Raw genomic sequence first — 13,628 nt, forward strand, 5'->3', positions numbered from 1 at the left:
GTGGTCTAGGAGCCCTATATGTATAAAAATAGGGTGACTGGGCTGGGGAGTGAACGGTTTACTACTTTTTTACTTTTTACAGAGAAAAGTTTAGAACGTGTATCGTGGCTAAAGATTTTAAACTTAATCTTCCTTAATAATTTCAGCGGAGGAGACGCCACGGCGAATAGACTGTAGACCAAATCTGGAAAAACCTTCATTTTTGTCTCCCTTTATCTACCATTTGAACACCTCGATCCGTCAGGACAGGTAGTAGAAAAGCTGTTCACGGAGCTGGGAAGCAAGGGCAATCTCGTCGTTGGATGCGATCCCAGCGCCCAACACTTTTCTACCGAAGGTTTCCACCGAATGCTTCTTCTCGGATAAACGGAGGATAATAAACCAAATTTCAGTAGAGGGACTTCACAAACCTCATAAAAATCCAAGAAAATCTTATGGGACAAATTTGCGGAGCATACAGAATTGAGGATGAGATCTTCAGGTGATCTATCTGTAAACTCTGCCTCAACCTTAGATGACTCCGTAAATTCAATAACAAAGATTCTAATTGGTTGATATGAGAAAACTTGTCCCCAAATCCATTGGATGTATAATAAAGGCCAGCACAAGGCGAATTGTATGAATTATGCTTTTTGCGACACACTGACTTTGTCTACTCAATCATGTGCTATGTATTTGATATGCAATGACAACCAACAACATCCACCATTTTGATTAATGTGTGCCATTGTCTAAGGTTCGATCGTGGCATGGCTGACTCGAATATTTACATGGTTTTCTCCATAAATGCAGGGTGTCGACGATGACATCGAACCATGTCGTCGTCATAATTGTGTGTCATTTGCGTACGTGTGCTTAAATTGAGAATGTGCGTGTTACTTTCAACGTTGATGATGTGTTTTTTATGTGTGCTGTAATTTTGAGTACCAAAACAATTATGAAAAATGATTTTTATTATTATTAGATGAGAGTGAGATGACTCTCATTCAGTAACAAAATATGCAAAGAAATCAACAAACGAATAAAAAAATGGAAAATATACTGGACAATCCCAATTTATTTAGGTCGATCATAAATTGAATTTATCTGCGCAAAATTAAATATCATTGGTAATACTATTTTCTTAACTTGTTCATATATTTCACCTAATTTTCTTACCCATGCAGATTTTTTCTTACCCATGCAGATTTATTTGCAAAGGTGTCTTCGTTGCTTACAGATAATTCTGCATTAATTTGTTTAGGGGATTTTAACCTTCCTTGGGTATCTTGGACCTCAGCTGACAATTTTCTATATTACATACGTCTGACTTACCCAAAAGGTTTTGAAAACTTTTGGGATAAGATATTTAAGCTTTGTCTGTACCAAGTAAACCATGGATTAAATGTAAAGGACAGGTTGTTAGGCTTAATGTTTTAGTCTTCATTGAATATTTCGATTTCTAGATTCTCTCCCTATGTACTCCCTGAATACAGTTATCACCCTTCGCTTTCGATAAACCTCGAATTAAGAAACTCTTCCCTGAATTCCAATTCTGTTAATGCTTCTATTGATAGGCGTAACTTTGGTAAAACAAACCTTATTAAACTGCGCTCTATTTTATCTAACACTATATGGCATCTTAGTGATGACATTGACTATGTGTCTCAAAATTTTATGAGCAACTTAATTTTGCATTATCTAGTTCTGTACCTATAGTAAAACAAAATTTAGATCAGGGTCCTGCTTGGTTTACCCCTTCACTGAGACGCTTACGTAATTTGAAAAGCAGATTATTCAAAAAATTTAAAATGTCGAATACTGCACTGAACTATTCAAAGTATTCTTCCGCAAGGAGTATATATAACTCTGAAAACTGCAAATGTTATTCCCAATATTTAATAAAAATGAAACAAAACCTGCTACATAAAAAAAACAAAAACTTTTTTTTTAATTTGTAAATTCTAAAAGGAAGGCACATAAATTTCCCAGTAGTATGAAACTTGGCAGTAGTGAATCTTCTGACAACTTAGTGATTTCTAATTTATTTGCTGAGTTTTTTCAATCATATTATACCCAGAACACTATTAATAGTTCTTACAGCTATAATATTGAGAAATTAAATCATTTTCCCCGTATTATCCTGACAGATGACGAAGTTTTCTATGGGTTAAGAACACTACGCTCCTCATTCTCTCCAGGCCCTGACGGCGTTCCAACGTACATTTTAAAATCTAAAAATAAAAATAATGATGTCTCTTCGAAGAATATCATTGTTTCATCTGGTGTACCCCAGGGAAGTCACTTGGCCCCATTACTGTTAGTTCTTTACCTAAATGACCTTCAAAACGTAGTTCGTTTTTCCAAAATTTTAATGAACGCTGATGATGTGAAGCTCTTTCTTCACACAAATTCACTTAAGCGACCCATAGACCACACAAATTTTTGTGCAAATCGCTTATGTGTGTTAGTGAAATAAGGTTGTATGTGTCACACGTACGAGTTTGTGCAAATCGATCTGAAAAATCAAAACCATTTAGATTTTCGGCTTGTTTGTGTGGTGTGTGGGCGTTTGCACTAAATCTGTTCAGTTCCTGATAAACAATCAAGCATTACACAACAAAAGAGGAAGAAGAATAGAAATTAATTTTTGACTTGCCGCCGTAGTTTTGTTTGTTTGTTTTTTGCTGTTATTTTTTAAAAATGGAAAGAGAAGAAGAACAGAATTTGAAGTTTTATTGAAGTTTACCGATCTTTGCCTGCTCTGTGGGACATAAGGTCGAAGGAATATGCAAACAGAGACATAAAGAATTCCCAATATTCCACTTTATTGTCAAAGTATAAGGAATTCTACCCAGATTGTGACAAAGCGGCGGTAGTAAAAAAAAAATAATTCTTTGCGTACTGCTTATCGCAACTACCGCAAGAAGGTCAGCGATTTGGAGAGGAGTGGTGTTGGCTACGATGAGGAAAGCGTGCCCAGTTTGTTTTATGCCGATGCACTGAATTTCCGGAGTGACATGGACAAACTAAGGGAATCACGGACGACAATGGCTACTCCAATTCCGCTAGGAGAAGTAAGTAAACAATTTGAATTTATGTGTTTTATGTGTTTATTCAGAAAAAAAAAAAATAAAAAGTAATTAAATTGGAATTTTTGGGTGTTATATTTATTTTTAAAAAAATGTGGAACATAAAATCTATTAATTTACAAACTTATTTTGCCAAGGTACAATATTCTCGTGATTGAAATAGTCGCGGAATTCTTCCCTAATTGTTTTAGCATTGTTGCTTGCATTTCGGGAATGTGAATTTGGCAGTGATGAAGAAAATGTTTCTCTGGTTCTCCATGAACCGTGATTTATACTCCCCGTTTCTGTGTTCTCTGTTTCCAGTAACCCAGAAATGTACTTATCCCCGCATTGCCTTCGCAAAAATTTATGTAAATAACAGCAGGCCAACACTACTGTTTCCGTCTTTTCTGGTGACAGTTGAATCGCTCGTTGCAGAACTCCAAATCGAGAAACCAGAATCCCAAACACATTTTCCACAACTCTACGAGCTCTGCTTAAACGGTAATTAAAAATTCTTTTCTCCGAGCTTAAGCCAATTTGGGAAAATGGTTTCATCATATTCTCTGTCAGCGAGAATGCGTCATCTGCAATGAACACATAGGGTAGCACCTTTTCACTCATAGGAACAGGTTTTGGTTCTGGCAATTTAAGGTTCTTGCTCACAAACGCTTCACCAAAACTGCTGTTGCTGAAAACACCTCCGTCAGAATATCGACCATTTGTTCCAACGTCTACCATTATGAACTCGTAGTTGGCATTGACGACACCCAACAAAACGATGCTGAAGAATTTCTTATAATTATAAAAAGCTGAACCAGACTTTGGGGTTTTTTTAATGACGACGTGTTTTCCATCAATTGCTCCTATGCAATGTGGAAAATTCCATTTATGGGAAAATTCTTCTGCGATCCTCTCCCATTCGGCTGGTGTTGTAGGAAGCTGTGGGATTAAAAAAAATATTTATTTATAAAATATATAATTTTAACTTAATTTAAATTAGTACAAACTATATACAATATATTTTATTTTATTACAGAAAGATAAAGTTCCTAAAAAGAAAAAGCCACAAGATTCTTGCGACGCTCTGATTGATATTGCGTCCCCACCTTCGGATGACCAAGCAAAAATGGCTGAGGTGTACGCGGCAAAATTGAGAAAAATGACCCCAGAGCAGCAACTCTTTGCTGATCGTTTTATTAACGACATTCTGTACGAGGGTCAAATGGGGCATCTCCACGAAGAATTCTTAAATATGGGACGAAGTCGTGCGTCAACGCCAGGTCAGTTGGGGCCTCTCCACGAAGACTCCATATTTTTGAGAAGAAGCCGCGCGTCAACGCCATACTCACAGTTCAGTCCGATTATTGCCGACAACGAAACACATTTTACTTTTACGTCCGCCGAAAAGGAAAATATCCCCTCGTCGCAGCGGTCAGGGATTGGTAACTCCGTACAATCATCCGGGAAGCGATTCGTGTATTTGCCGGTACAAAAAAGTCAGGCGCAGCATATGGGTGGTATAGAAGACAACAACCAAGAAACAGCTGCGGCATACTTCATGAACTTTTCGGAGTCTTAATATTTAACTTATTTAATTTATTTTTAAAGCTTTAAATAGAATTATTTTTTTTTACTACACTGTATGTAATTTTTTACGTTTTATAAAAATGTTAACTTGAATTTTAAAATAAAAAACAAAAATTTACCTGAAACCAATTTTTTAAGCAATTAATAATTGTCTCGCATGTTTCCATCACGATGTGTCCAATGGCTTGCGGTGAAATTGCACTGACAAATTTTAGGTCCTCGAAAGAGTTTCCAGTTGCCAAATAACGGAGGGTGATTGATAAACGTTGGCTAGGCGGAATAGCGTCCCTCATAATAGTGTCCTGTTTTTTTATGAAAGGAGTCACCAGTCCCAACAAATCATCAAAACATTGTTCATCCATCCTAAGAAAATTTCTAAAATCGTCTGTGGATGAGTTTCTCAATTCATCCAAAAGATTTTCATGAGTAAAAATTGGCCGTTTCCTTAGCCACTCTTTTGCCCACAAGCGTTTGTGTTTAATTTTTTTTCTTCTTCGCGCTTCTTTTTTATGGCGAGTGCCAAAGCGACGGCAATAGCTGCGTTCTCAAACATTTTTTTCGAATGACTTCACTCGCTGAGTACTTACTTCGAATGAAATTTGTGCAAACGTGTGTGTGCTAAATAAGTGTGAATTTGCGCAAATAATTTGTGTGGTCTATTTGCCGCTTTAGCGATCAAATCTCTTCACAATATGATTTATACTCACTCGTAAACTGGTGTAGTGCAAATGGTATGACCCTTAATCTAACAAAATGCAAAAAGTTGTCTTTCTTTCAATCCCAACCTTTATTATCTAATTACTTTATTGGCTCCCACAAATTGGATAATGTTGATTCTTTCGTTGATTTGTGCGTAATATTAGATACTAAGCTTCGTTTTCATTTGCATATTGATTCTTGCGTTAACAAAGCGTAATTTTTACTAGGATTCATCAAGCGCTGGTCTAAAGAGTTTGATGATCCTTACGTAACTAAAAGATTATTTGTTAGCTTGGTGCGTCCAGTATTAGAATATGGCTGTGTATTGTGGAGTCCATTTTATAAATTTTACCTGATAAAATTGAATCAGTACAAATTCAGTTCTTAATTTTCGCTTTACGTGGTTTAAACTGGAACGTTTCCGAACTTCTTCCTCCTTATGAGAGTCGATAATTAATTGACCTTCCATCACTTGAAATAAGACGTTTTATGTTAAGAGCACTATTTATCATTAAACTAGTACGCGGTAACATTGATTCTCCATTTCTTATGAAATGAAATATACCATAATGTTCCTTCTCGCAGAACTCGTAATTTCGAACCCCTAAAAAGTGTCGTTTGCGAGAACTAACTATGAGCTTAACAACCCCATGAGGTCACTTTGTGTTATTTATAACAGTTTATTTAACACTATTTGCTTAAGTAATCCATTAAATACAATAAAGAACTATATTCTACATATGTAATTTTATGTTTGTTTAATGAGTATTCGTTAATTGTTTCATGTTTTTGTTCTTTATTCTCCAAACTCATTTTACAGCATCTCCCCAAGCGGAACAAGTAGAACTCGCCTTTGAGTAATAGTTGTAAACAGTAGATTGAAATTATGTATGAAATTATTATATATTATGTATGGGCATAACAAGTATAAAACATTTTATTGTATAAAACGAAACGATGGAAGCTGGACTGACTCGCACTATGTTAGCCAGCACTCACTTTACAAACTGCGCAGATGCAAAAATGAACGATCGGTAAAGCGACATAATCAGCACTGTGGGGCAGAGGATGTGAGTCTGATTGATAGGATTGTAGACACATTTCTGGCAACTCTGCTCGATTGAAAGTGTTTATTTTCTGTGTGTTCGTCTAACGAAATTAAAATTAATTTTTGTTTGTTTAAAGCGTCAATAAAAGTGTTAAATTGTGATATTTAAATTAACACTATTTATTTTTTTCCAAAAGTGTGAAGTTTTTGTGAATAAAGTGTTTCTTCTTGCTTAATAAGTTTATTAAATATTTTCCGCGTAAAACATCAGTGTTTTGTTTTATTTTGTGCTTAAATTTTTGTTTTATTTTCATCGTGTTTTTGTTTGTTTTGACGTTTGTAGCTGATTCCCCTTTAGCAGTTCTGTATGTAATAATAGATTTTTAGCATACTTTTAGGCACTAATAATATATTGATTATTATACCGTGTTCACATTACAGAGTTTACCTTTTTATTTTATATAAAAAATTATTAACTGGTATTTTTATCTAATTTGTTATTTTACAAATATGGTTTGCTCTTTCAAAGACTTTTCAGTTAGAAACATCAATGAGCGTCTTATTTCTTGTTTTATTTGCGATAATTTTATGCATCTTAAATGTTCTGGTTTTAATGGTAGACAGTATGATTTTATTACTGACAAGACTAAAGGTCTACGTTGGTCTTGTTTTGATTGTAGAGATCTTCAAGTTGATTATCATTGCCTTTTTAAAGAAACTAAGGCTGAAATCGATAAGTTAAATAAAAGTTTTAATTTAACTTTTAAAAAAATTGAAAAATTTTTTAACAGGTTTGAATTATCTGATGGTTCTCCAAAGAGGAAAAAAGCTTCAGCTGTTGTTAACAATATCGAAACAAACAATTTAGGTCTCGAAAATTTAATCAGCTTAAATTATCCGATTTCGCCAAATTCTCCTCCTAATAGTAATAAACTATTTTCTCATGATAATCGTAAAGACTGGGATGTTACTTCCAACGCTACAACCTCAATCTCTGAACGACTTCCAAAAGAGCATTTTCTAACCCACCTGCAATTGTGGTGCAGTCTTCGCACGTCGCAAACAGTTTTTATATCCAGACTTCATCCTGAAACTTCTATCGTTAATTTAAACATGATTTAAACATCTTTAAATTTAACTTGTTTCAGGTGCGCGACATTTCGTCGTTTAAAATAACAGTTCCTAATAGTCTGTTTAACACTTTTGTTAGTAATTCGTTTTGGCTCAATGATATATTGGTAAAAGAATTTGTTTGTAGAGAACGCTCCAATGTAGATAAGTCTGTAAACATCGTGAATGCGCCAAAAAAACTAAATGACGTCTGTCCGATTCTTTGTCAAAATGTAAGAGGATTAAACACTAAGCTTAGAGATGTTTTCCTTAAAAGTTTCTTTTGTGAATATAAAATAATTGATTTCACTGAAACGTGGTTAAAACCTGATGTCCTGGACACTGAGTTATTCTCTGGTAATTACCAAGTCTACAGAAAAGATAGATTATCGAAAAAAGCTAGTGGATTTCTAATAGCAGTTCATATCTCGATTCCTTCTGAAATGATTGATGTCTCAGCGGATCCTAATATCGAATTTATCTGCGTAAAATTAAATATCATTGGTAATACTATTTTCTTAACTTGTTCATATATTTCACCTAATTCTGAACTTGAAATTTTTCTTAACCATGCAGATTTATTTGCAGAGGTGTCTTCGTTGCTTACAGATAATTCTGCATTAATTTGTTTAGGGGATTTTAACCTTCCTTGGGTATCTTGGACCTCAGGTGACAATATTCTAGATTACATACCTCTGACTTACCCAACAGGTTTCGATAACTTTTGGGATAAGATTTTTAAGCTTTGTCTGTACCAAGTAAACCATGTGTTAAATGTTAAAGACAGGTTGTTAGACTTAATTGTTTAGTCTTCATTGAATATTTCGATTTCTAGATGCTCTCCCTATGTACTCCCTGAAGACAGTTATCACCCTACGCTTTCGATAAACCTCGAATTAAGAAACTCTTCCCTGAATTCTAATTGTGTTAATGCTTCTATTGATAGGCGTAACATTGGGAAAACAAACTGCGCTCTATTTAATCTAACACTATATGGCATCTTAGTGATGACATTGACTTATGTGTCTCAAAACTTTATGAGCAACTTAATTTTGCATTATCTAGTTATGTACCTATAGTATAACAAAATTTAGATCAGGGTCCTTCTTGGTTTACCCCTTCACTGAAAAGTTTACGTAATTTGAAAAGCAGATTATTCAAAAAATTTAAAATGTCGAATACTGCACTGAACTATTCAAAGTATTCTTCCGCAAGGAGTATATATAACTCTGAAAACTGCAAATGTTATTCCCAATATTTAATAAAAATGAAACAAAACCTGCTACATAAACCCAAAAACTTTTTTTTAATTTGTAAATTTTAAAAGGAAGGCACATAAATTTCCCAGTAGTATGAAACTTGGCAGTAGTGAATCTTCTGACAACTTAGTGATTTCTAATTTATTTGCTGAGTTTTTTCAATCATCTTATACCCATAATACTTTTAATAGTTCTTACAGCTATAATATTGAGAAATTAAATCATTTTCCCCGTATTATCCTGACAGATGACGAAGTTTTCTATGGGTTAAGAACACTACGCTCCTCATTCTCTCCAGGCCCTAACGGCGTTCCAACGTACATTTTAAAACCTTGCGCTACTGAAATTTCTGTACCTCTCACTAAAATTTTTAATTTCTCCCTATCTAAAAGATATTTCCCATGCTATTGGCTATCGAGCTTTGTTAATCCACTGCATAAATCAGGAAATAGGAGTGCCGTCAATAATTATAGGTGTATCGCGCCATTCCTCAACTTTTACATAATCGTACACAAAAAGTTTTTTAAAGATGTCTCTTCGAAGAATATCATTGTTTCATCTGGTGTATCTAACAGTTTATTTAACATTATTTGCTTAAGTAATCCATTAAATACAATAAAGAACTATATTCTACATATGTAATTTTATGTTTGTTTAATGAGTACTCGTTAATTGTTTCATGTCTTTGTTCTTAATTCTCCAAACTCATTTTACGGCATCTTATCTACATCTCCCCAAGCGGAATTAGTAGAACTCGCCTTTGAGTAATAGTTGTAAACAGTAGATTGAAATTCTGTTATAAATTACTAAGCTGCTTGATCATCTGGCACTTGATCTACAATTCCCTTTGCGGTACAGTAGACGCCAATGAGTAGAGATTTTAAAAATCTGTACCTTGTTAACCTTTGTCTATTAATCTGTGTGTGTCTTTTATTTTTATTATTTTATTCACTGGCTGATTTAGTTTTTGTAGCCGGTGTGCAACCGTTGCTAACCCGCCTTAGTCCAGACTTTGGTGTGTACGCGCTCTCTACGTATAGGGATGTGGCCCCCTCGGTCGGCAGGGGCGGGTGTGAGAAGCGTGGGAACGAACGATAAAAAAATCCTGCGGGCCATAAACTCCTTAAACCTTTCAAGTCACCGGGACCGGACGGCTTTATTTCCGCCATGCTGCAGCATGCATCGACGGAAGTGTTTTTTAAGGCTTGACTGAGTCACTCTCACTCTGGTCCAGGAGCCCTATATGTATAAAAATAAGTTGACTGGGCTGGGGAGTGAACGGTTTACTACTTTTTTACCTCCGAAAGGTTAGAACGTGTATCGTGGCTAAAAAGAGTTTGAGCTTAATCTCCCTTAATAATTTCTTAAACATAATCTCAGAATATGTAACAGGGGTAATGAGGCTAATTTTCAAATTAAAAATATGGAGGAGGTCATTGATCTCACCCTTACAAACACAGATGAATCGCTCATACTGAATTGGAAGGTTTCCACCGAATGCTCCTTCTCTGATAAACGGAGGATAATACACCAAATTTCAGTAGAGGGACTTTACAAACCTCATAGAAAACCAAGAAAGGCTTATGGGACAAATTTGCGGAGTGTACAGAATTGAGAATGAGATCTTCCGGTGATCTATCTGTAAACTCTGCCTCAACCTTAGATGACTGCGTAAATTCAATAACAAAGATTCTAATTGGTTGATATGAGAAAACTTGTCCCCAAATCCATTGGATGTATAATAAAGGCCAGCACAAGACGAATTGTATGAATTGTGATTTTTTCGACAAACTGACTTTGTCTACTCAATCATGCGCTATGTATTTGATAGGCAATGACAACAAACAACATCCCCCATTTTGATTCATGTGTGCCATTGTCTAAGGTTAAATGCAGGGTGTCGAGGATGACATCGAACCATGTCGTCGTCATAATTGAGTGTCATTTGCGTACGTGTGCTTAAATTGAGAATGTGTGTGTGTTACTTTCGACGTCGAGGATGTGTTTTTTGTGTGTGCTGTAATTTTGAGTACCAAGCCAATTATGAAAAATGATTTTTATTATTATTAGATGAGAGTGAGATGACTCTCATTCAGTAACAAAATATGCAAAGAAATCATCAAACGAATAAAAAAATGGAAAATATACTGGACAATCCAAATTTATTGATGTCTATTATAAATTTTTGGTCATAAAATAATAGGTAAATATTGTTTGCCTATTTTCTACCTACATGTAGTTTTCTTTAAAAAATAAAGTATGTGGGCAGAGATATGACTCTCACTCAATAACCGAATATTCACAGAATTAAACTATGGAAGTATATAGTGTTGTTTACGTGAATTAAAGTAGCACTCATTTTCATTTACACCTCAGTACCGGAGGCAAAATTGTATAAAATTATAATCAAAATAAGAAAAAAAAAAGGATTGACATTTTGGATTGTTTCGTCAATAACCACGAAATGTGAAAATTTTGTGGGGACCAATTAGAAGTATCTGAAATATGTTAATATTCGCCAAGAAATACTTTATTACAAAAAATATATTTTTTTCATATGCCGGAAAAACAGGTAGCGATTGCGCTTTGCCTTTGTATGACACACCATTCAACATCCATGGGTTTGAGCCTGACCGACATGACGAGACATAGAGCATTTGGTTGGATGTCACGTACTGCGTTTGATCAAACAGGGCATAACATGACTGCGTTTTCTCTCCATGGCATAAGTATAGAAATTTGTCACATTTGCAACCTTTTAATGTATAGAACGAAACAATGGAAGCTGGACTGACTCTGGTCTAGAGACTCGCAATCTGTTAGCCAGCACTCACTTTACAAACTGCGCAGATGCAAAATGAACGATCGGTAAAGCGACATAATCACCACGGTGGGGCAGAGGATGTGAGTCTGATTGATAGATTGTAAACACATTTCTGGCAACTCTGCTCGATTGAAAGTGTTTATTTTCTGTGTGTTCGTCTAACGAAATTAAAATTCATTTTTGTGTGTTTAAAGCGTCAATAAAAGTGTTAAATTGTGATATTTAAATTAACACTATTTATCTTTTTTCCAAAAGTGTGAAGTTTTTGTGAATAAAGTGTTTTTTCTTGCTTAATAAGTTTATTAAATATTTTCAGCGTAAAACATCAGTGTTTTGTTTTATTTTGTACTTACATTTTTGTTTTATTTTCGTCGTGTTTGTTTTGACGTTTGTAGCTGATTCCCCTTTAACAGTTCTGTACGTAATAATAGATTTTTAGCATACTTTTAGGCACTAATAGTATATTGGTTATTATACCGTGTTCACATTACACAGTCTACCTTTTTATTTTATATAAAAAATTATTAACTGGTATTTTTATCTAATTTGTTATTTTACAAAAATGGCTTGCTCTTTCGAAGACTTTTCAGTTAGAGACATCAATGAGCATCTTATTTCTTGTTTTATTTGCGATAATTTTATGCATCTTAAATGTGCTGGTTTTAATGGTAGACAGTATGATTTTATTACTGACAAGACTAAAGGTCTACGTTGGTCTTGTTTTGATTGTAGAGATCTTCAAGTTCATTATCTAAGGCTGAAATCGATAAGTTAAAAAAAGTTTAAATTTGTCTGTCAAAAAAATTGAAATATTTTTAACAGGTTTCAATTATCTGATGGTTCTCCAAAGAGGGAAAAAGCTTCAGCTGTTGTTAACAATATCGAAACAAATAATTTAGGTCTCGAAAATTTAATCAGCTTAAATTCTCCGATTTCGCCAAATTCTTCACCTAATAGTAATAAACTATTTTCTCATGATAATCGTAAAGACTGGGATGTTACTTCCAACGCTACAACCTCAATCTCTGTACGACTTCCAAAAGAGCATTTTCTAATCCACCTGCAATTGTGGTGCAAGCTCCTTCAAACCCTTCGGCTGCTGTAAATGTTGATGATCCATCAACTTCTAATCAGCTTGTTGTTGTCGCACGTCGCAAAACAGTTTTTATTCCAGACTTCATCCTGAAACTTCAATCGTTAATATCCGTAATTATATGAAATCTAAGTTACGTGATGTAAGCGATAATGATTTAGAATTGAGAATGAGATCTTCCGGTGATCTATCTGTAAACTCTGCCTCAACCTTAGATGACTGCGTAAATTCAATAACAAAGATTCTAATTGGTTGATATGAGAAAACTTGTCCCCAAATCCATTGGATGTATAATAAAGGCCAGCACAAGACGAATTGTATGAATTGTGATTTTTTCGACAAACTGACTTTGTCTACTCAATCATGCGCTATGTATTTGATAGGCAATGACAACAAACAACATCCCCCATTTTGATTCATGTGTGCCATTGTCTAAGGTTAAATGCAGGGTGTCGAGGATGACATCGAACCATGTCGTCGTCATAATTGAGTGTCATTTGCGTACGTGTGCTTAAATTGAGAATGTGTGTGTGTTACTTTCGACGTCGAGGATGTGTTTTTTGTGTGTGCTGTAATTTTGAGTACCAAGCCAATTATGAAAAATGATTTTTATTATTATTAGATGAGAGTGAGATGACTCTCATTCAGTAACAAAATATGCAAAGAAATCATCAAACGAATAAAAAAATGGAAAATATACTGGACAATCCAAATTTATTGATGTCTATTATAAATTTTTGGTCATAAAATAATAGGTAAATATTGTTTGCCTATTTTCTACCTACATGTAGTTTTCTTTAAAAAATAAAGTATGTGGGCAGAGATATGACTCTCACTCAATAACCGAATATTCACAGAATTAAACTATGGAAGTATATAGTGTTGTTTACGTGAATTAAAGTAGCACTCATTTTCATTTACACCTCAGTACCGGAGGCAAAATTGTATAAAATTA

At 34.6% G+C, this 13,628-nt stretch overlaps 2 protein-coding genes across 4 annotated transcripts; one reads left to right on the forward strand and one right to left on the reverse strand.

Annotated features, from left to right (window-relative positions):
• The first annotated feature begins 2,253 nt into the window (after positions 1-2,253).
• Positions 2,254-4,769, forward strand: LOC109613806 (uncharacterized). Its single transcript, XM_020038951.2, has 2 exons — positions 2,254-3,056; positions 4,090-4,769. The coding sequence occupies exons 1-2, from the start codon at positions 3,000-3,002 to the stop codon at positions 4,630-4,632; spliced, it is 600 nt and encodes a 199-aa protein (XP_019894510.1). The 5' UTR covers positions 2,254-2,999; the 3' UTR covers positions 4,633-4,769.
• Positions 3,066-8,204, reverse strand: LOC105262228 (putative nuclease HARBI1). 3 transcript variants are annotated; one of them, XR_009344195.1, is made up of 2 exons: positions 6,274-8,204; positions 3,066-3,992 (listed from the first exon to the last, which is right to left on the reverse strand). XR_009344195.1 is itself a non-coding variant. In XM_059131597.1 (2 exons), exons 1-2 carry the CDS (start codon positions 5,806-5,808, stop codon positions 3,183-3,185), a joined length of 927 nt encoding a protein of 308 aa, XP_058987580.1. In that variant the 5' UTR covers positions 5,809-6,249; the 3' UTR covers positions 3,084-3,182. The 3 variants fall into 3 exon arrangements, 2 of the variants coding, with proteins under 2 accessions (XP_058987580.1, XP_058987579.1); XM_059131597.1 differs by lacking the exon at positions 6,274-8,204 and adding an exon at positions 5,692-6,249 and having other exon boundaries at positions 3,084-3,992; XM_059131596.1 differs by lacking the exon at positions 6,274-8,204 and adding an exon at positions 4,760-5,685 and having other exon boundaries at positions 3,087-3,992.
• Positions 8,205-13,628: the final 5,424 nt, after the last annotated feature.

Source organism: Musca domestica, unplaced genomic scaffold (genome assembly GCF_030504385.1).
Source record: "Musca domestica strain aabys unplaced genomic scaffold, Musca_domestica.polishedcontigs.V.1.1 9, whole genome shotgun sequence".
NCBI lineage: Eukaryota > Metazoa > Arthropoda > Insecta > Diptera > Muscidae > Musca > Musca domestica.